Genomic DNA, 20995 nt, shown 5'->3' on the forward strand with positions numbered 1-20995 from the left:
ATGTCGATTTGCATACAGAAACTCAAATCATGTTTTTTTTTTAATTATTTTGGGCGGTGTCATGATGTTGACGCTAACTAGCATGGCATTATTTGATAGCACAAGTCTGATTATCGCTAAATGAATGTAGTGTACTTATTTTAGTTTGTCAACACTCCTGTTAGCAGTTTCGATATTATTATTGTTCGCGTATATTTATTTATTTAGTGGATTATATAGACCTATACAATATACAGTAAGCACGATTAGACTGACAAAGCTAATTTATCTACGCGGTTTAGGTCAACTTTGCCTAAACGTCTCAGGTCAGGTATCTGCATGAGATTCGATGCGAAATATAATAAGGACACATATTATTTCCTCAATATAACGGGTATATCAGGATAATATAGGTGGTGACCATACGTCCAGCTAACGATCAAGCATTTCCTTGCAACACCGATGGCGCCTGTTCAATTACTATGACAGTACTCTAAGTAAACACCAATATAAACTTGAAAGCCAATAATTAATTTAGTCCAATAATTTTAGCCAACATATAATTACTATCTAGTCTCATATATGATACATTAACCCCCAATAAAAACCCTAGATCTGGCCAGAGCAAAGCGACATAATAAAGTCACAATTAAATAGTCATCACACCGTTCGTCGCATGACCTTGGGGTATTTTGTGTAATTTTGGAATTCATCGTCAATTCTACATACTCTGATCCGTAAAATTGGTCAAGACGGTTTCTGGTAGCGGACGGACAACTAGAACGTCACAGGTGTGATTTATGCGCAGGCCTTCGAAGGCCGTCATAAAAGGCTCGCCTGTACCAACAGCTGCAATGTGATCAACGTCGGCTCTAGGTAATAGGTAAGGACAGCCCGGGCCAATAATCGTCCCTCCGACGAAATTTCGACATTTCGATCCAGTCCAGACTGAGTTTTTAATGGTCGCCTACGCATAATTTCTAAAAAATATGCGAGAATAAACCACGCTTATGAGGTAGGTATTTTACCCAAGTAGCGGCTCATAGTAGCTTGGTGAATCTGCCCATTGATTTCAATGGAGAGTAAATTTCTTGTTAAACTACTAGGCCGCAGTGTGGTACCTATATACAAGCGAAGCTTGAATAATGTTCGATGATTCGGTTGCTTGCACGAATCATGTTAATGCATATAGATGAAAAGTTTTTTTAGAGAGAAAATTTATTCCAGGATGGGATCTATTTAACCTCAAAATAAACACTCAGTGATTTTTTTTATTTTTTTGACAATACCACTATAGAAGGTACCCGAAATATATAACCTTACTCGAACTGGCTTAGCTAATACACGTTTCCTATGTGAACACAAATATAAGGCATAGTTTCCATTGGAGATAATGCAGGTTATAATTTATTCAAACTGTCCTAAGGATACAATACAATCGCTGCTAAAGAGCAATAATATCGCAGGCAACATCTGCCCTTGCTAGACATACAGCCAGCATTCTCAGGCCAATCATACATACGCACCTCTCGAATATAGTGAAGATGGTCCGGGCAGTTAGAAAATTTTACAGTTTGAAAGATTCGGTGACTGGTTGTTGTTTGAAGGGCACAAAAAGTTTGCAAAATATACCGGATTTAGCACGACATAGTGCAGTGCATCGTAATAGAAAAAAATAACGTTTCAAAGCATCATACAAGAAAACCTTTTCTTATCCTAGTTTGGTTATAGCTCTTCATTACGTTAGAGGAGCCAATCTCTGCCTCGTGGTAATGTTACGAACTTAAAGCTGGTGTCAATGGGATTACTGCTGCGATTTCGGCATAGACGCTTTCTCGAGCCATGTCCTGTAAGAACTAGCAAACGTATTTAAGGAGTAAATTTTATTAATTCAGCATTAGTGCTAGAGATTATCTTACTGTTATAAATGCATCCAATGTGATCAACGATAATATAAAGAAAAAACACTTAACAGCCTCGTGTCGGAAAAGGCCCAACTCGGCCAACCCAGCCAGTACTAGTCTAGTTAAACTTTAGTGCATGTTTACCAAAATAACAAGTTATTACTAAGCGATACGTGAAATGTTTATCTATGTTTGCAAAAAAAACTGCATGACATTGCCATGCGAAGATACTTACAGAATCAAACAAATGTAGTCTAGAATACTTTTACCTAGATGGGAGTTCTATCAAGCTTTGAGCTTTGTTTGAAGTGAACGCTTAGGCAATAGTTTCAGATAGGCACGGAAAAAACAGCCAAGACGAAACAATAGCCAATAAATTAATTATCTTAAATTAAATTAATAAAATTATCAAGAGTACTTTCACTAAGCGTGTCAACTAAAAATGCTTCGTGGACATAGCTATATGCAATAATTTCGTTGTTAATAAATATATATATATATATATATATAATAAACGAACCTCACCTTTGGCTTCATTAACTGGATTTTACGAACCCGTTTTCCGACCTGAATATTATCTCTTGTAAGCAGCAATATCCTCTCAAGGTCAAAATGTAGCAGGACTTTCCCCTAAAGAAATGAATGATACTTTTAATGGTCAAGAGCAGTGCTCTTTCTTTATCTTGCATCATGGGTATTTTGCCGAGCCAATATATACATGATCGACATTACCTTGCTGGCATTAATTGACGGGTTATTACACGTTTCTGCTAATGCATCCTCTGGGGGCAAATGTGCGCTTTGTGTTTGAAAAAATTTTGTGTGAGATGGACTTTTGCGTATGGTATCATCATCTCTGGTGGCGGCGCCGCGCTTTTGTTCCGAAACGTGTGTAAGCATTTCCAGTGATGTACATTATTCCAGATCTTAGCTGGAGTTGTTTCGAGTCAAATATCTCCAACGCTTACGGTATTGTCGTCAAATGTGATTATCTAGAGCGAGCGTTTTGCCATTAGAGGGTATTGTGATGAGACGGAGAACCACTTGTCACTAAGAAAAATCTCTCATTGATAAAAAAACGTATGATAGTAAATATATTGACCTGATTTTAATTATTTCTCACTTACGTTTTACATTTTACAGTAAACAGTGTGTGAACTTTTTATGTTTTTACGTAAAAACGAATTCGAATCAGCTCAAATCGTAAGTAAATAGATATTAGATGAGCGATATTTTATTGAAATTAATTTTTTGTTGACCAGAGTGTGCTGCAGTTCAGCGTCGATGGGGTCTTCGAAGAAAAAGACTGATCGTCGTGTGCGACTGTAAGAGTAGTCGCCACTGCCGACGGACATAGCGTTGATGTTCGATAGATTATGACAAAGTGGTCTCAGACCATAAACCTGCGTAGATATATAAATGTAAATATATAATATTGAGAAAAAATATGAAAATAAAAAAAGTAATAGGCATCTCTTACTATTTGTTAACGCTTTCTTCATAAGATATCACCTCGGCGGGCTCCTGAGTCTAGGACAGTTAGGCCCAGCTTTATATTTTATATAAATTAAAACACAAGCAAGCCGCCAACACAGACGGGACGCCGTTTAAAAACATTGACGCTTGGCTTCATAATGGAAACAAATCAGAATGCTTGTTTGTTGTTTGGTGTTTTCTAAAAATAAAAAGAAAAAAAATCTTCTTGATAACATATTCGGGGCACGCATGATTTCCACAGCATATTTAGGCGGTTACATCATATATATATATATATATATATATATATAATAAATCTGAATATAAAAGACTAGGGTACAATCGAATAACATTGAAGGACTTCTTGATCGTGAGACGGAGCGCGGGAACTTGGAAAACATCATGCCTAAAGTAGGAACGTAATAGCAGATACTAATCTACGAAATTAACACTGTTTATTCGTAAATAGGGTATATCAGGAACCACTTGGGCCTTGCAAATCTATTCGCTTCATTCTTATGAAATATTAGTTATTAGGACATTACTTCGTTTATTTATGGCACAGTCATTTTGTTGGTAGCGTTCAGCCCTCGAATTTTGTCATTCCATTAAGCAAGCGTTACAGAAGAACCCCGACCTGGTCTTCCTCAATATTCGCTAGTACATATCGCGAAAAATGGGCCTTCAGAGATGATTCCAAACGATACTGACTATGTTGTGTCCCCTCGTGCACATGTACATAATAATATTAATAATGATAATTAATGCATATAATTTATGCCGTATCAAATACTACAATAATATCGAATAACGTTAGCATTGATGAATAATTTTTCGATACTATTAATTATCCGAAAACCTCCCTCTGACACTGCTTGGCCTATAGGCGGTAATACTCATCTGTAAATATCCCAAACGAATTCTATTGCTAGTGGAAAATTGTTGACTGCTCTAAATGGACATAACGTATAGTTTGCTTTTATCTAAATACACTGCGTAACAGCACCGCCGCAACTGCGGTTCTCAACCAGTTTATTATCGTACGCGCTTCGTGTTTGTAATGTTTAAAAAGTGCATTATAAATAGGTCTGCATCAAACGACTGCATTACTACCTCGGCCTATTCTATCACCTTTCTAGTTTTTGCACAGGATGTTCGACGCCGCCAGATGGGCATACCTTGGTTGGTAACGTATTCGCTCAGGGACACGCTGCCTATGTTCATTTAGTGCCGGGAGCCAGCCGTCTTATTGAACGTTTGACGGCTATACCGAACGTAAAACTCAAAACATAGAGATAGGCGTACCGTGAAACGTTTCCTAGCTCCTGTAAATGTCGCTGGACGAGAAGCGACACCCAAAAGTATGCCCCCATGATCTCCTTCGAAGGTAACTTTCGTTCTCTCCGTTTTGGCACGATTCCGTCTTTCAGTGCGAGGAACTTCGTGTCGTTCGTTCTTGCCCACAGCTCTAGGTTGTCCGTTAGTTGACGACAGGATTTGCCTCCAACTTGAATCTGTGTAAGCGCACATGAACATCCTATGTTAAGTGTGTGAGGTCAGCCAGACGTTGAACGACGATAAGGCATGCTACGTCTAATTCGGTAACACTCGCGGGACGTTTCGGTGGCTATCGAAGATAGGAAAAATTAGAGAAAAACGTTGTCTTTTATCGCCGAGAAACGCTAGAGGGCAAAGTTACTTCTGCCCCTAAAGCCAGTGAGGTAAGAGAAAAGACCAGGGCAAAAGCTCAGTGATAATAGACAGTCCGCTGTCGGAAAACCTCCTGCTGATCCTGCAGGCGTGTGCTCCTTCCTCCAACCTCAAGCCAGGGAATAACACTTCCTCGTAATGTACCCGATGCTCTCTGGAGCTCCAGCTCTTGCCCCCAAGCACTGCAGTTCTGCCAGCGCTCCATCAACGACACCAGTGCAATCTCCAGATAACCAAGTACACAGGCAGCAGCAGCAAGTCAAGGCATAAACTTGGCTCTATTTTTACCACTCGTTTGTTCACTCTCTTTTTTCTACGGAGACTGGTCTGCACCTTTACGGGTGGCTCGGCGTGGCATCCTTTTGCAACTCCAGGGCCTACGGACTCAGCAAGAGTCTCTGTCCTAATACTTCTGTCATCTGGCTGATGGACCGAGGTCCTATAAAGAGTCGTATCTCCCTGGCGTTTCACTTGCGTTTTAGGAGTGATGCTGAGGGCTGGAAAGCGCAAGGGCCACCGCTTAGGTGGGCTTACCATCCCATGCCCTTCATCATGCATGCACGCGCGCTGAGGAGTAGGCGGAAAAGTTGATGACAGTTCCTCATCCATCCAGTCGCCAGTCGCGCCTCCGCTCGACTTTGCTCTGTGATGCCACGTCTGGGTACGTTGAAAATTATAGCTTCCATCACGTGGACAATGTAGGGCCAAGCTGGGCGGGCCGTGGAATAGAGGAAGCAAACGGATCTACCACAAAGCACATAGCGGAGTAATGTGAGAGAGACCTATCGGAGGTTAGAGAGGTGAAAACGAGCTGGCGACGAGACAGCCAAAGGATAAGTGTAAGAAGAGAGCGTTGTCGCGTCAGAAACGAGAAAAGCGAGCAGATTTCCACTACAGGCCACGGAACGGGACTCGACTTGACGGTATGAGAGACGCTGATAGCGATAACTATTTCTGAGGCTAAAGGAGCGAGGCTAGGGTTAGAGAGAAAACCAACATTCAACGAACGAAGCAGCGCAGCTCAACCGAGCGATCTTGAGGTGCTGGAACAGTTGGCGAACTTTAGCGGGTTCGCCCGCGACTAATCTGCTACAGTTTTCTCGAGACCGAATTGGATGACTTGGTTGTAAGCGAGGTGAGAACTACACATTAGTTAAAATGAGCGTAAAAATACCCTCGTTCTAAGGAACACTATGTGAAAGTATATACGTGCAAGCTTGGGGAAGGTGAAACTTAGTTAGATCAATGTCTCAATAGATATATCTGGTACATTTAAAAAAAATCATCTTCGTTTCCTTCTACCAGTTGCGTCTACGTGTTTAATCAAGTTATTATTAGATATATTTGGATGCATGTCTATCTATATAGGTATGCTACTTAAACACGAGACGTGCACAATAATCATACTGTGTAAATGTACTCTCTTGGCCGCCATAATAAAGTAACACATTCGTCTGCTGCATGTCTCATAGCCATAGGTACGCTTAGAATATCTTGCTTAATTTTCGAGGTTTTTTTGTTAATATTCAACAGGTATAACGCGTGCCATTGTTACCTCGGTTAAATTTTATCGGGCTATTTAGTCGATAATGATTATGAACAGCGATCATAATGGGACCGTTTTTCTACCTCTATTCATCTCTAAACGGTTGAAAATTTTGATTACCAAAAGAAAAAAACGCTGACGCCATGTTTAAAAAATATGGCTTCACTGCGGGTTCACCGTTAATAAGACAGGTATCAATCGAATGAAATCAGCGCGTGAACTTTGTTTAATGTCACTTCATTCTACTTAGCTTTAGCTTGCACAAGGGGGGCGGCCTTAAGCATCTGTCGAGTTCGCTTCTAGAGGCTAAAAAGGCTAGATTTTTTAAATGAAAAATTTTTGTTTTTGCCATAAATAATACGTTATCGAAATCCTAAATCGTTATGGAGTGCGCCACCACTTCGGTATTTACGGAAATGTATTGCCGTTGGTCTGAGGTTTGAACCGAAATAATAGAGAACTTAGCATCCACAGTTAATGTTTTATTCATAAAGAAAGATTCCAAAATCTTATGCTGCTCTCGAACAAACATCGCGTCTAAACGGTGAGGCTTTATATCAGATTTGTTTACTTCATTATACATGCAGTGTTGTATATATTGATGGCATGACGTAAGCTGGTGACTTCTGACGTCTTCACAAAAAGGCCTAGTCGTAGCATTTTCATATTACCAATACTTAGCGGAGCTCGTTTACTGGCCGTCGGATTACTGCTAATAGTTCGTTGGCAGACAACAAAAACGACGATAACCAGCTAGTTCTTCCTCAGCCTAAATCATCGTGCCTTCATGCACATATTAACCTATCGATCGAATGCAAGAATCTTCTTTTAATGATCTGCACATGTCTAGCTACGCAGTCGGGCGTGTGCAGCTAGCAACACGACGAAGGATCTCCGAATATTGAGGCTTCGCCCGATCTCTGCGATGTTCGTTCGTAACGAAATAGAACACCGCGAAGTTGTTCCATGCCATAATCTAGTACGCATTTTGGCACCTCGCATCGCTGACCCCGTCGTCTCCGATATACAGCAGACACCCGTTCTGGCGAATCGCTCTAACACCTAAAGAAGCGGCGTCAGGAATTCATGCCACGGTCATTTCTGAGTTTGTACCAAATCATCAGAGCGGTCGATTACGGAAACGTTTATTAAGATACTTGTCTCTTTGTTCCTTCTCCCTATATGCATATGATATTGCTCCCCAGCATTAATCACTTCAGCGAGCGGCGATTCAGACGTCACAGTAACACCAGCAACGATCGTAGCTATAATCCAATCAGCATAACAATAAAAAAGAGACACCTCGAAAACAAGCAATCGCCACCCTTGATAATAATGGTATCTTTTTTGGTCAAACGCCTTTGTAAGTCTGAACCAAGATTTTGAGATAGAATAGAACAGAACAGAGTCTATTCGTTCATCACAATCATATCGGACGGCAGCCGCTGTAGCGCGACCCACGTTACCAATAATAAACGATACACGAGCCCCATTGTTATGGCAACAGCGGTCGTAGCAGAAACACAAAGATAAAGCGTCTTCCGGTGCTATTCCCACCGCAGCTTTTCCCGAACGGACGGTGACGATAGCCCATCAATGAGCAACTGAGTGGATCGGGAGACGGTACCGCATTCGTGCCGTGCTCCCTCTACGTTGTCGATTTGCTCGCTTCTGCCGTCTATTTGGCTCAATTTCCGCCGACTGCTCGCAGATCTGTCGTTGGAAACGTGTCTAGTATTGTCTTTGCGTTTGTTTTTCTGCACCCCTTCCCAATATCTGCATTTCTTTTACTTTTTTCTCACCAACACTGTCTGTTGGCAGTAGTACTAGGGTCGTTAGAGCGAGCCCCGTTCCTCGACAACCGTGGCACGGGTGGCCAGGCGGTCAACGAGAGCTAAGTGGGCAATTATTAAAAGCACGACAACACCACGACGCCATGGCCAAAAGCTTACGGCAACCGTATTCGGACTGGAATGAACAGGCATAGGGAAAACCAAGAAAATATGCCAAATCAGCCAGCTTTCGCCGTCGAGTAAATGAAGATGAACCACTATCGAACGAATCGTATCGGTGGACGTCTAACAGAGTCTGTCACCGTGCATTCAATATACGCCAGCTTGGTTTTTCCGTCTGGCAATTGTACTGAATATTGGTTCTAAAGCTTTGCCAACCACACTAGAGCCAATGAAGATCTTGTAAAAACATGTACTGTTAATCCTACGACCGGTCGTATCTATACCAGCCACACAGCAGCTGTCCCGTAATAATAATAATAGCACGTGCATCGGATACCGTTGCACCATAGTTATTTCTGTTGCGTTATATTAGCATATTAAGGACAAACGATAGTGACCATGTTTTCTTCCGCAGATCATCTGTCTCTCAGTTCACCTCGTGCTTTCCACTTCATACCCGTTACTGTGTCCTTCCGATGCCCATACTGCTGACAAGTAGAAGCAACTTCATGAAGCCTATCGCTATTACCACTACTGAGTAATGTTCACCTACACAGAAATGCCAGCAGTTTCGCTGTTACTGCACATATCCCAGGCTTCTAGGCCCATTGTTCCTAATCAATGTTAAACGAATGCGCATATAGAGAGAATTGTCCGTTGGTGGTGGCCGATTCATTTGTAGAGCGTTGCCGACGTTTTCCGTCGTTGAACTGCTGAAAGAGATTGATAGGGTCTGTGCCTTGCGAGATATGGCGGAGCTCAATTCAACGCGAGGCGAAGCGACGTGCCAGGTGAACGTAAAACGAAATAAAGATGCTGTCGACGACGAATGATAACAGAACTAGAGACGATCAAGGATGTAAAGCAACCGGAGAGCAATAGACACGGCTGAATTGTGTGTAAATACAATAGTGGTAGCATCTGTCGGTCTACGCCTGTGAGGGTCTCGTTAGGTGACTGCGTATAAGCCCGACTGTGAACAAATCAGACGAGCTCCTGGGAACAAGTGTCAAGCATACATTGCCCCTTTGAAGAGGTGCAAAAAGTCGAAACTTTCATAAAGCAGAAAAACCTCTTCATAGATTTAGAAGATACCAACACTACTGAGCTTATACGATGAAATTATAATGTTGCGGCTGCTTCTGCTGCCGTTGTGATGACAGTGACGCTTCTATGTCTATCTCCAAGACAATATTATTTCATAATTATTATAAACACTTCGGGTAATAGTTGCATTTATTCTACTAAGTGTTATAAAAGGAACAAGCAACAATTATAAAATGTCCGATGATATTTGTCGGTCAAGCGCGGTGGAACCCCGGAAAGAAAGAAGATAGATCGATGATGGCCAAAATGAACTTGGAGAGGTCCGTTTTCGTTTTATTTGACTTAACATTAGCTTAGATAGAACAATTCGTTGTTAGATGTACGAAACAGGCCTTCATTAAACATTGGGCTTTTCATAGTCACGCCGAGAACTATTAGCTATTCCGAAGCGCACAAGAAAAACTATAGGTATGATATAAAATATAATGAATGACAAAAAGAAATGATATAAATATGATATGTGTAGTAAGACAGCGCGGATAAACGTCAAGGGGTTCGAATGCCACTGAGGGCAAACCCACACTGTATTATTACCTTATTTCGTAACGGGGCGGAATCTTAAATTTAAATATTAGCTGTCATATCTAGCAGTCATGACAATAACCAAATAGCTTATTCATAGTCTCTACCAGTAGCGTGATCTTGTTATCATTATCGAACGTTCATCTTCAAAACGGGTCCTGCCATGGAGGCGTTCCAGTCTCTTTAGATACCACCATTATAACATTCTGTTATCGATGGATTGATATGCATCGTCATACGAAGTGTATATTCGGGTACGCACGTATCAATCATTATATATGTGTATGTGTGTTTTTAAAGACGTCATCAGTTATGCAGGCCTTCAGCCTCCGCTGTTATCTAGCATTTTTAGCTTTTCTAGCAACATTTTTCCTGACACCACTGTTATAATTGAAACGTATCGATAAGTACCTACAATAGACTTTCTGTACTGCGTCGACACAGTCGTCGGAAGTAAGACTTCTTCCGCTGTTTCATCATCTTCATTCCATTTGGATACTGAAGATCGCCCTGCCGCCCATCAGAAACCGAGATCGCTTTGGTCTTCGCTGAATCGGACAATGACCAAGGCGAATCAATAAATTGAATCGTTCGTTTGTCCAGACTCGACCGAAGCTCCAGCGGCCAATCGCGTCCCATCGATTGCAGATATATATAGAGATATTGTATTATATATTATTATGTCTGCCGACCGTCACACCATCGCAAAGGAATATCGTTGACTTCAATTTATAAATGAGGCGGAGGAGAGAGAGCAGAAGATCACATAGATACTTTTCTTCATAAATAAAAATAGGAAAGAAGCTTTTATGTGCTCAACTGCACACATACCCAGACATGCAGACATCGTGTGGGTGTATCAGCACCAGCCCCATTTATGTTCAGTTGCTCACGACAAATACGTGGACCAACAGTCAGTTCTTTCAATTTCTCTCTTCATACGATATATACACTCACAAAAAGAATGACCCCTCTTCATCATAAAAATAATCTGTATTCCTCACTCTCGCCCTTGTCATGAACTGACTGCACGTGGCCTGGTCTCACTAGCCTGCGTCGCCAATATTTGGATCTGCGTGCGGTTCCATGTCGCCTGTACGCTTGACTCCTCCATGCTTGCTCTAGGTCGATAAGAACACGACCACAGGGCTCACACACACACGCGTGCAAAATAACTGACGTTCGAGCGCGGGCTCGGAACAAGCCCGCGACGATGACGACGAAGCAGAAGAAAACGCCAGGAACTGGAAGGGAAAACGAATAGGATAACGGAAAATCGCGCGCAAAGCAGACGCGGAAAGCGGGGGAGGCAATATTATGTGCCTGTTCAACGTATAATAATATCACAAGACAGGGCAGCTACCACTCGCGGTAGCAGTAGGGGCACGAACGGCTCTCCGACTAGCAGAACTAGGAACGGCAGCTGGACGAACGCGTATCACGGTGTTGTTGTCGTTTTCGCAAACTTCAAACCCAGAAGCAGAACTTAGAAGGCGACCCTCTAAGCTATTACCATCGCCACGAAGCGAAACGATCCACATTATGCTTTGAACAGCAGGAGACCTGACGGTATGCTCCTATCTTGGCAGAGAGACGCGAATTGGAAGCATGGATTTCTATTCTCTATCTTGTTCTTTTTTTCTCTATATCTATATCAATTTATTGTCTTCTTCCCAGGCTCTGGTTTCTTCTTGCCCATCTATATACGACAATACAAGGCTATACGACGGTCGAGGATAACGACGGCAACGTGAAGCATCGACTTGCTTCTCGAGATACCGCTGACTGCCGGCAGTCCCCGTGGTCGCATCTCATGTATAAATTTATGAGGAGTTCGCGGTTTAATTTTTTTTTTTTTTGCTTTTTGTTCGCTCCCCCACCTACACGGATGCCAAGAGCGATTCGACGCATTATACGCCACCAGCGGCGGCTGGTATCCGTGATGGTGATTGAAGCGGAGATGAAAACCCCAGCGACGGCAGCTAAAGACGCCCGTCGTTAAGAAAGAAGAAAAGCTAGATTCGCAGCACGTCTTCAACCAGGGAAGGGGGGCAGCAACCGTCGGTTAAACCGGGGGCGAACAGGGGCGTGGTTCGCTGGGGTAAGAATTTTTATTTTCCAACTTTCCTGCTGTCGCCACCAAGCCGCTGCTGCTGGCTTTGATGTCGTTGGAGGTTTTGCGCGATACTTTACCATGCGCTGCACCAGCGGTTAGAAGGACATCACGATAGATAGAGGTTGACTGGTCCGTACTAGCGAAGGAGTGCTGACTTTTTCGTTCTTAGCAGCGGCGGCGCTATTGTTCGTTCGTAGTACACTGGTTTCTACTACTGCCGATGCCACCATAGATGGCGATGTAGCCTGTGGCCTGAGTAGGGTCTCTGGACCTGGATAGAAAGTTGCCCGGGGGGGCTGTTGAAGTCATTGCACATATTATAGCGACCGACTACAGCCTGTAGATGCATGCAGCGTGGAGGAGAACTACGAATAGGAGACGTGAGTGCCAGCTGCTACTAGTCAGCTCCCCACAAAAGGAGAGGTGGCGCTGCAGAAGCGCCCTTGTGCTGCTGTTGACTCTGACTATGTGACGGAGGGTCAAGCCGTCAAGTCTGTTTGCGATGGCTTCCGAGATGATTCGCAAGGGCAAAAAACCTGCCGATGACAGAATATGGCAGGGATATGGTCAAAGAGAGAAACTGAACGATGGAATGGAACTTGCAACAGCCAGCGTCAGGCATACTGTAGTGACAGTCGGTCGCAGTGTAATAATCTCGATGTCTGCTGGTTGTATGAAATCGTGTGGTAGTTAAAGAGAGTCTTGGAAACTGGAGCAGTTCTGGCTTAAGGGCAAAGCTCTAGTAGACCAAGGGTTAGTTATAGCAGATGATATATAAATCAAGCAAGTTACTGTTCAAACTAGCTTGAATTTTTAGGATGCATTTCGCTGTATTCTTGTACATTTCATTGTGTTGAGCATTCAATAAAAGAACTCTCTAAGCCTCTTATTGGGAACATTGAAATCAGCTGGTCCAATGCATTATTGGCTTTGACCTGGTAATCCAGTAACTGTAGCTAACCCCCTGCTCTATATCTACCAGACAGTTACACAAGGGACAAGATCTTTAAACAATTTGCACATGATAGTCCATATCGCACAATACGTTAGGTAAACAATATAGTTCATTCTCAATGACACTCCCAACAGAACTTTAACTTAAAGAGCTTAAAAAAATTCACAAGCTTTGCTCCTAAAAAAGAGCAAAATTAAACAGATTAATTAAAAACGGTTAGAAAATCTGTGCCATCTTAATCAGTAGGCTCTACAAAATACAAGACTCTGATAAGGGTACTATTTTTTTAACCTCTTTTTACCTCAAGAAAAATACAGAATGATAAATGTCCTAAAAGTAAAAGAGAGGTCGTTATCACTATCATCATCATCTTACGTCGGTCAACGCGTCGTCTGTTGGCCCGAGTGTCGTCGCTGCCATATCATGCAACTGAAACGCGTACCACCTGGACGACAACGGAGGTTTTCAATTATATGCTATAACAAAAAAAAACACTGCATTATTATTTTTATAAATATATTATCACCGGTCATATTGTCGTCAGAGCCTACACAGGTAGTGGCCACAGGGACGTGAAGATCTTCATCATCAGAGACAGCATTATTGATATAACGTGCTGTTGTTGGGGGGTAGCAGTAACATAAGGGGCCGAACAGGGTGAAGGATAGGGGACAACTGAAGTTATCAGAATATTTGACTCGAACATACAAACAATTTAGCGATATCCATAAGCCGCTGCTGTTAATGCTGGATCGCAGTTGTTGCAGGTGCCGAGTCCGCTGTTCTGCAGATGCAGTTGCCTGTCTGGTTCTTCTGCGGTTCATTGGCGGCTAATTGCAGAAACGTTAGTCATAGCAATAACGAACGAAAAGGTCATAGTATAATCCCATCTAGTTACCATCGCGGCGGCAAAACTTGTGGAGGATAAGCAAAGTGTCGTAATGGAACATTATTCTTTTGCAGGACAAATTCTGTTGAACTTCCCCATACAGGTACTGTCCCTTTTTTTCGGCAAGAATGTAGCTATTCAATGTTTTAATGTGCATAGTTCAGTTTGTACGTACATTCTGTCATTGATGAACGTTCCTTGGTCCTGCAAGCTTCATCCACCGATTTCTGGTTAGAAAAATGATTCCTCCCCACACCAAAGTATTCGTGGTGCTCTAGATCGATTCGTTTGGTCCTTGGACTTGTGTTGCTTAGTCTAGCGACAAATTGCTGCCTTTACTTGTGAAGTATTCGAAAGGGACGAGCTGAGCAGGTCGGGCAGAAGTAGGATCTCGATGTCGTTGAGGTCGATGAGTAGTCTAATTGGCCACCCGACGATGGTGGTCAATTCATCAAAATCGATACCGTTTTCTTCGCTACTGAAGGGGAGCGGACAAGAATAAGCATACGGCTTCAATCGACTTCAAGCGCAGTTGTTACTCATCAGGATAGCAGTCGCTAGGATTCTCAAGGTTAGCCAGCGCTGCATCGTCGCTATCGTTACCGTCTTAATGACACGGGGTACAGACACCCCGCCGGTCGAAAACCAATATACACTCATTTGTAAGCAGGTGATTTGTTCGGGAACCAGCGCGATACATGTCAGATGGAGCCTATGCAATGGAGTTCGCTGCGCTGCTATACTTCCCACATCGTTTACTCTACTGTTGGCCCCTTGTAATCGCGAGCACTTCAGATGAGTCTCGAACCACAACCGCTTATCACGCTGAGGCTCTCGTCATGATAATGCTGGCATAGTAACTTCGGCAGCATCAGCGACCAACAGCACAGATAGATGCGTGCCAGTAGTTATCCTAAATGTGACATCGTGCCACTGAACCAGCACTGGCAGCATCTATAGCTGTCAGCTCAGTAGCTGATCGCTACGATTCATGCTGTGATCAGCAGAGGTTCGATAGAGAAGATTTGCATGTGCGGCGTGCTTTCCTGTACCACCTTACTAACAGTCATGCTGAGGGTGTATGCGTGTACAAACGCCGTTCTGAGCGCGCCACTCAACCGCCGCTTGTCCGCGATTTGCGGCGCGTTGTCCTTTCTAGGCCGAATAAATGCACAGCTAATGTTCAGAGAGAGGGTGCATATATTAAATTGCTAATAAGTGTAACAATAACAGCAGGCGACCAGAATCACGAAGATCATCATTGCAGTGGTGATAGTAGATAATCCCTGTGATTGAAGTGGGGGGTATTAGATCGATTGCCTTCTAGGTAGATGAGACGACAAACTTGAAAAGACTAAGTGCCAGGTAAGCGAACCGGCACATTGACGATCACGAGGGAATCGATTGTTATTATGCAGTGGTCCTCAGTAAGGGCAAACGTATTTTGCAGTTCGCAATCCTTGCATTTTACACTGATCGGCCGATTACCCACCGTAAACTTGATCGGACCATCGAAATGGGTCTGATATAATTATCCCAATTTTATTCGGGTCCTCAGTTAATCCTACGCGTACGTTTTTGTTTCGCTGACTAGCTCCCTTCGCAGTCGTTCCGCAATTAACTGCATATTGTTCTCGATTAGGTAGCAAGAAACTGACCGAGTCAACCTATCCAAACTTGTTCGATTTAAACGAATACACCAGTTTTATACTTAGCAGTAAAAAAAAAAGTACGTAAACCTAATCTGAGAATATTAGCATATGTATCGAAGTTCCAAATCGCAAGTTCCTATAAATACGTGGCGTAGTCGTTGTCGTCCGTTTCACATTGTCACAATGTAACACAACTGTAGCATTGTTAAAATGTAACTGCAATCACTTACGGAGGACCGTACGCTAACTTTTCTGATCAACTGAAGACTATCTCCTTTCTGCTAACATAAGCAATCCTTTCTTCCGCAGTATCGGTCACATCATCCACACTAACGTGGATCGGAATAAAGCGTTCGATAGAATCTAAGAAAGCAGTGACGAAGTAAAAGAGTCGAATTCCCAACTGAGATGAGTTCAACTCCGGACTGAACTCCGATCAGTTGTGACGCTTATGATATCGAAGACGATTTGGACGAGAGTAACGTGCATTTCCGTGCAGCCCACGATAACCCGGCGTTGCCCACTTCTTCAATGAACCGAAAACGAAGCGAGCCCACACAAGCTTCTAGCAATAGCTAGATACAGCGACAGTCAGCCGACGATTCTAGGTACTATTCTGTCTGGTCGGAGCTGTTATTGTGCGTTTATTCGAAACAAAACAGTAAAAAGAAAAAAAAAACTATCATCAGGGATCGATTAGTTGGCCGTTATGGTGCTTAACAGCAGCAATAACAGGATTGACTAACGCTTTTACCGAAAGTAGTATAACTAAGTATTATTGATTGGGAAAGCACGGCGTTACTCGGTCTATTCGATGGTGGATAGCTGGTCGCTGACGCTATATTTGTTACGTTTACTTTTACAGAAAAAACATCGATCAATGTATGGCCATCGATCGTTGCGCAGGTGAGGTAGCACTGGGTGCTGATGCACTCAACGACAGTCGCACGGTTTTACCATCGTATGGAACAGAAACATATAGGGAGAGGCGTTTTCTGAGACCGATGGGCGTTCGTCTCGTCAGCATAGGATAACATATGGAAATTTTTCTTTTTCACGCATCGAAGAGAACTGAATTGTTACTTTCAAGTTGTTTACGCAATGAGCTTGTGGAAAAACAGCATATAAAGTTCTTCAGTTTAAGACCAACGTACCTAAGACGGCAAGGGACGGCTAGCAGCAATGACCGTAACTTGCGCGAAAAATAGTGGACGTCTATTTTATAATAACGTACGATCGGAATGCAATGTTTACCTCAATTGAACAATCATCTTAAAGTGTTTTACCAATCGCTGGTCAACATTAGACGTTCACGCGTTTGGTGATAGTGAGTTGAAAATGGATGTTATAGGTTATCGATTTTAAGCAGAAACGCATCTGAAATCATTTCTGCAAACTTTTAGTCAACGGCTGTACAAGCTGTCACCTGTGTCGTAGAGTCTTCCGAGATCCTCCGTATCCTTAGAGGTCAGTACCCAAAAAAGTTGACATATTGTACTCTGAGCATGAAAAATTCAGCGGTGGAAATCAGCTGCGCGAGGCAGTTCTGGCATACCTCGCGCTTGTCCGGTTCACTGCAGTCTCTAAGTTGGGACTTCTCTTTCTCTACTAACTCAGACTATAATATTCGGTTTGCTGATAGCCTCCTGGCCTTACAACCTGCATGCACCTGACACAGCTCTAACTATCTGTGTTTAACTAACTTTGCCGATGTGATCGATGCCGCTACCTCAGCCGACGCTGCCTAGTGCCAGTGAAAACGCTATTTTACCGAGAAAATAGCCTGAAAAGTCGCCAACGTCAGCCGACCGGTCGAAGGCCAAATCTGTCGACTAAGAGATACGAACCGTTGTGACCGCGACCATAAAGAGCCTAAAAAAAGCGGCAAACACATCTTGTTCGTCATTAAGGCACAATGATTTTGCTTGATTCTTCATGACGCCGGTAAGACCGATGATGTGCCTGTAGTTACTGTCTGTGTTGTTTCAGGGGGCTAATCTGTCGGTAATTATAATGGAATTCAATCAATGTTAAACGCCTTTGTATCAAATGACCGCTGTCGCGACTCCTAGTTAACTGCCCCATGGCCACTATGAACAGGATTAGACAAATGAACCATAAACGGGCGTTCAGTCGGCCACAGTTTCGTCCCCTAAAATCGGGTAAAGAAAGAGAGTCCGCTTTTAAATTTTTGTTCCCCACTAGCTCAGCAGAGGAGCTAACAGTGATGCCGTATCCTCTACTAGAAGTGTTGCAGTTGCTGGCACCCTGGCTACTTACTCCACGACCCATAAGGGGCTCACAAGGCGACCAACTGGACATACTCGACAATGACGATGCAAAGTCTACCACTCGCACCGGCCATAACCTGACACACGGACATTTTAAAGAGGCAATGATTAATCGTCCGATAAAGGGTTCGCTCCTGCGATATAATGGACAATTTGTCAGGAAACAATTATATTTAGTTTCACTTTGGCTGGATTGACACTTGTCGGTGCTAGATAAATTCGTGTTGAATACACCCTTCGGCGAACATTTTAGCCCCTACGGATACCTAACCGCAGTCGACTCAGTTTATAGGCGATACTTGTAAGCCACGACCCGCTGTATCTGCCGCTCAGTGATCGTGGTATGGGCCAACATGACTACAATATCTGACATTATATCCTGCCACAACATACGGCGCTAGGTTTATAGAAGAAATAACGGTCGGCAACTAAACTTTATGTAGGGCGCCTTATTTGAGCTAATTCATTTCCGGAATATCCCACGTTCTCTACATTTATAGGCATATCGAGTATTCTCCCACAATATAAACCTAAAGCATTATACAACGATATACTTGAAGTTGTGATACGATTTTAACTCCGATTGAGACCTACTGCTGGCAAAGGGCTGCGTACAAATTACACTAGGACCAGTCGGAAGGAGCTATTTTCTGTCAGGAAAATATTTCCCTTATTTCGTTAAAAATTCGACTAATTTATTTTGTACGGCGTTAATAGTGATAAATCAATTTTACCATACATTCAAAACTTCGGTATGTGGTTCGGCTAAAGATTTCGTTAATGTTATGTGAAGAAGGTGCCTTCTGAACATTTTTAGGTCAGAACAGATAGTACAGGTTGATCCAGTTGATGCGACGATATTCTCTGAACGACTGGGCTGGACGCGTGAGGCCCGCGGGGACGTTCACCGAAGCCTTGAAAAAACACACAAAGACCACCTCGTGTCGCTCATGCTGTCTAATTGAGCCTAAACATTCGTCGAATTTTGTATCACACCCAATCGAACGCCGTTTGCCATTTGTCGGATTCGTGGGCAATGTTGAGTGGCTACTGATGAAAACACTATATTGTCCTAGGTACACGTTTGCGCGAGACGCGCATTGCAAGTCTACGACCATAGCCATCGCTGGATGGAGTCGTGCAATCAGACAAAGGTTCGAACATTATCACGACGATGCTGTGGCCTGATTTTCCCTTAAACTGCTGGACACATTACAACTATATTGCTTAGAAGCTAAAACGACATGCATCAAGGAGCACTAGCAGCTGAACCTCGGTCCTGATGGGTATAGGATTATCTCCTTTCAGATTACCTCTTTAAAGGAAACCTTTCGCTCATAAACTACTGGAAATCCCGAATGTCTATTGTGTGTATAATTTCATCGTCAAAATTGTTCGTCTCCAGTGGAGAGAAATCGTTCCGATCGAGTAGTGATTTCCTGAGCAGATTGTCGCCAAAATCTGCCCTGACAATAGCCAAAGATGTCACATATTGATTGGAATAATTTAGGACATTATCCAGTCCCAAGACAGACCTACCGCTGTCTTCGGTGATACGAGTATAACTTTCAAATGGCGCATGGTGTCTCCCGTCTAAAGATTTATGATCTTTAGTTGATCTGAGAGAAGAGTCCGAAGTATATATATGGCCCATATATGTTTGCCCTTTGGTGCGCCTCTGCTAAAAGTCATGACACAATCTGATGACCATCATCCCGTTCTTGCACTCTGCTCATTTCGAGTAACTATTCCGCAAACCAACCAGAAAGGTCCGAGACAAGCCTCCTGTATAAATAGTTTTAATGAATACTTCAGCACTGTTAATTTTGCCAATTGATGGTCAATATACGTGTGGATCTTGCAGAACGATACTCTATTTAATATTTGCAACACTGAAGACTTGTCGGCACCCTAGGCCCACCCGTGACACGTTCGGAAAAACTACGATATACAACGTAAACAAAAATATTGGTTAAATGTATCGCGTAAATATCTCAGAAGTATTAGATGATGCCATAGAGTCCTGCAGTAATGTCAAATCGTTATAGCGTCATCATCTCACTCGTCACCGAAAAACTAGTTGTAGTACTGTCGCAGGTAGACAACGAAAGTAACTTGTCTCTTCGAACAAAATGGCTGCCCGGATAGTTCAACAAGCTATAGTTATAACCGGTGATTATTATCAATTTCTATGCGAAATCCTTCGAGACATTCGCCAAATTTCAATTTCAAATGCACCTATTCAATGAGTTTTCTTTTTCACGGATTTTCCTAAATTTTTGGGCTAGGAAAATCTTTCAACACGTACCTCCATAGATTCTTTCTTGATCCGATAATCACGCATGCTATCGTGGTCTGCAGCAAGGCGTCCTTTAAGCGTTTGAAGCAATCTAGTTTGACGCCATTCGGAGTATCTCAAGATCCGCTCAAATATCGTACATACAATATCTCGTGTGCTACACAAATCATCCGCCACCAACCAAATTACGAAAGCCAATCGTAAAGTGTTTTATAAATGGAAACAAAGGCCTTGTGGGCATTGATTGAAAGTTTTGCGCAACGAACAGAGCAGATTGAAAACGCGTTTTGAGTCCTTTTTTCAAACAGAACAGGGGCAATAGATTGGCCGATTCTATCAAGCGTAATAATAATGAAAGGTCAACCGACAATCGAATCGATTAACGTACGTGCCTACGTCATCGAGTAACAGCCGACATTTACGTATGACGCTGGCCGATGGCTGAGCGTATCTGTGTGCATTTTTATGACGTCTGTCGATCGTATTCGCATTCGTCCCAGAAACAGGGCCAATTGAGCAAACAGCCCCAGTGGGGGAAAATTAACCCCGGTATGTTTCAATGAAATTTATCTGAGTTGAATTAAGCGTACCTAG

At 42.9% G+C, this 20995-nt stretch overlaps 1 protein-coding gene across 1 annotated transcript; it reads right to left on the reverse strand.

Moving 5' to 3' along the window:
• Positions 1-1357: 1357 nt before the first annotated feature.
• LOC147754271 (uncharacterized) lies at positions 1358-20726 on the reverse strand. Its single transcript, XM_086975594.1, has 3 exons — positions 20411-20726; positions 2409-2513; positions 1358-1835 (listed from the first exon to the last, which is right to left on the reverse strand). The coding sequence occupies exons 1-3, from the start codon at positions 20444-20446 to the stop codon at positions 1755-1757; spliced, it is 222 nt and encodes a 73-aa protein (XP_086831720.1). The 5' UTR covers positions 20447-20726; the 3' UTR covers positions 1358-1754.
• Between the last annotated feature and the right edge of the window lie 269 nt (positions 20727-20995).

The sequence above is a fragment of the Varroa destructor genome, unplaced genomic scaffold (genome assembly GCF_002443255.2).
Source record: "Varroa destructor unplaced genomic scaffold, Vdes_3.0 BEIS01000007.1, whole genome shotgun sequence".
In the NCBI taxonomy this organism is placed as follows: Eukaryota; Metazoa; Arthropoda; class Arachnida; order Mesostigmata; family Varroidae; genus Varroa; species Varroa destructor.

Bases quoted from the DNA above. Each gene is read 5' to 3' on its own strand.
- LOC147754271 (XM_086975594.1), bottom strand. From the start codon at position 20,446: ATGCGTGATTATCGGATCAAGAAAGAATCTATGGAG. The intron at 2,514-20,410 runs GTACGTGTTGAA...TCATTTCTTTAG, and splicing joins TCAAGAAAGAATCTATGGAG to GGGAAAGTCCTGCTACATTT. The intron at 1,836-2,408 runs GTGAGGTTCGTT...TACGTTTGCTAG, and splicing joins TCCAGTTAATGAAGCCAAAG to TTCTTACAGGACATGGCTCG.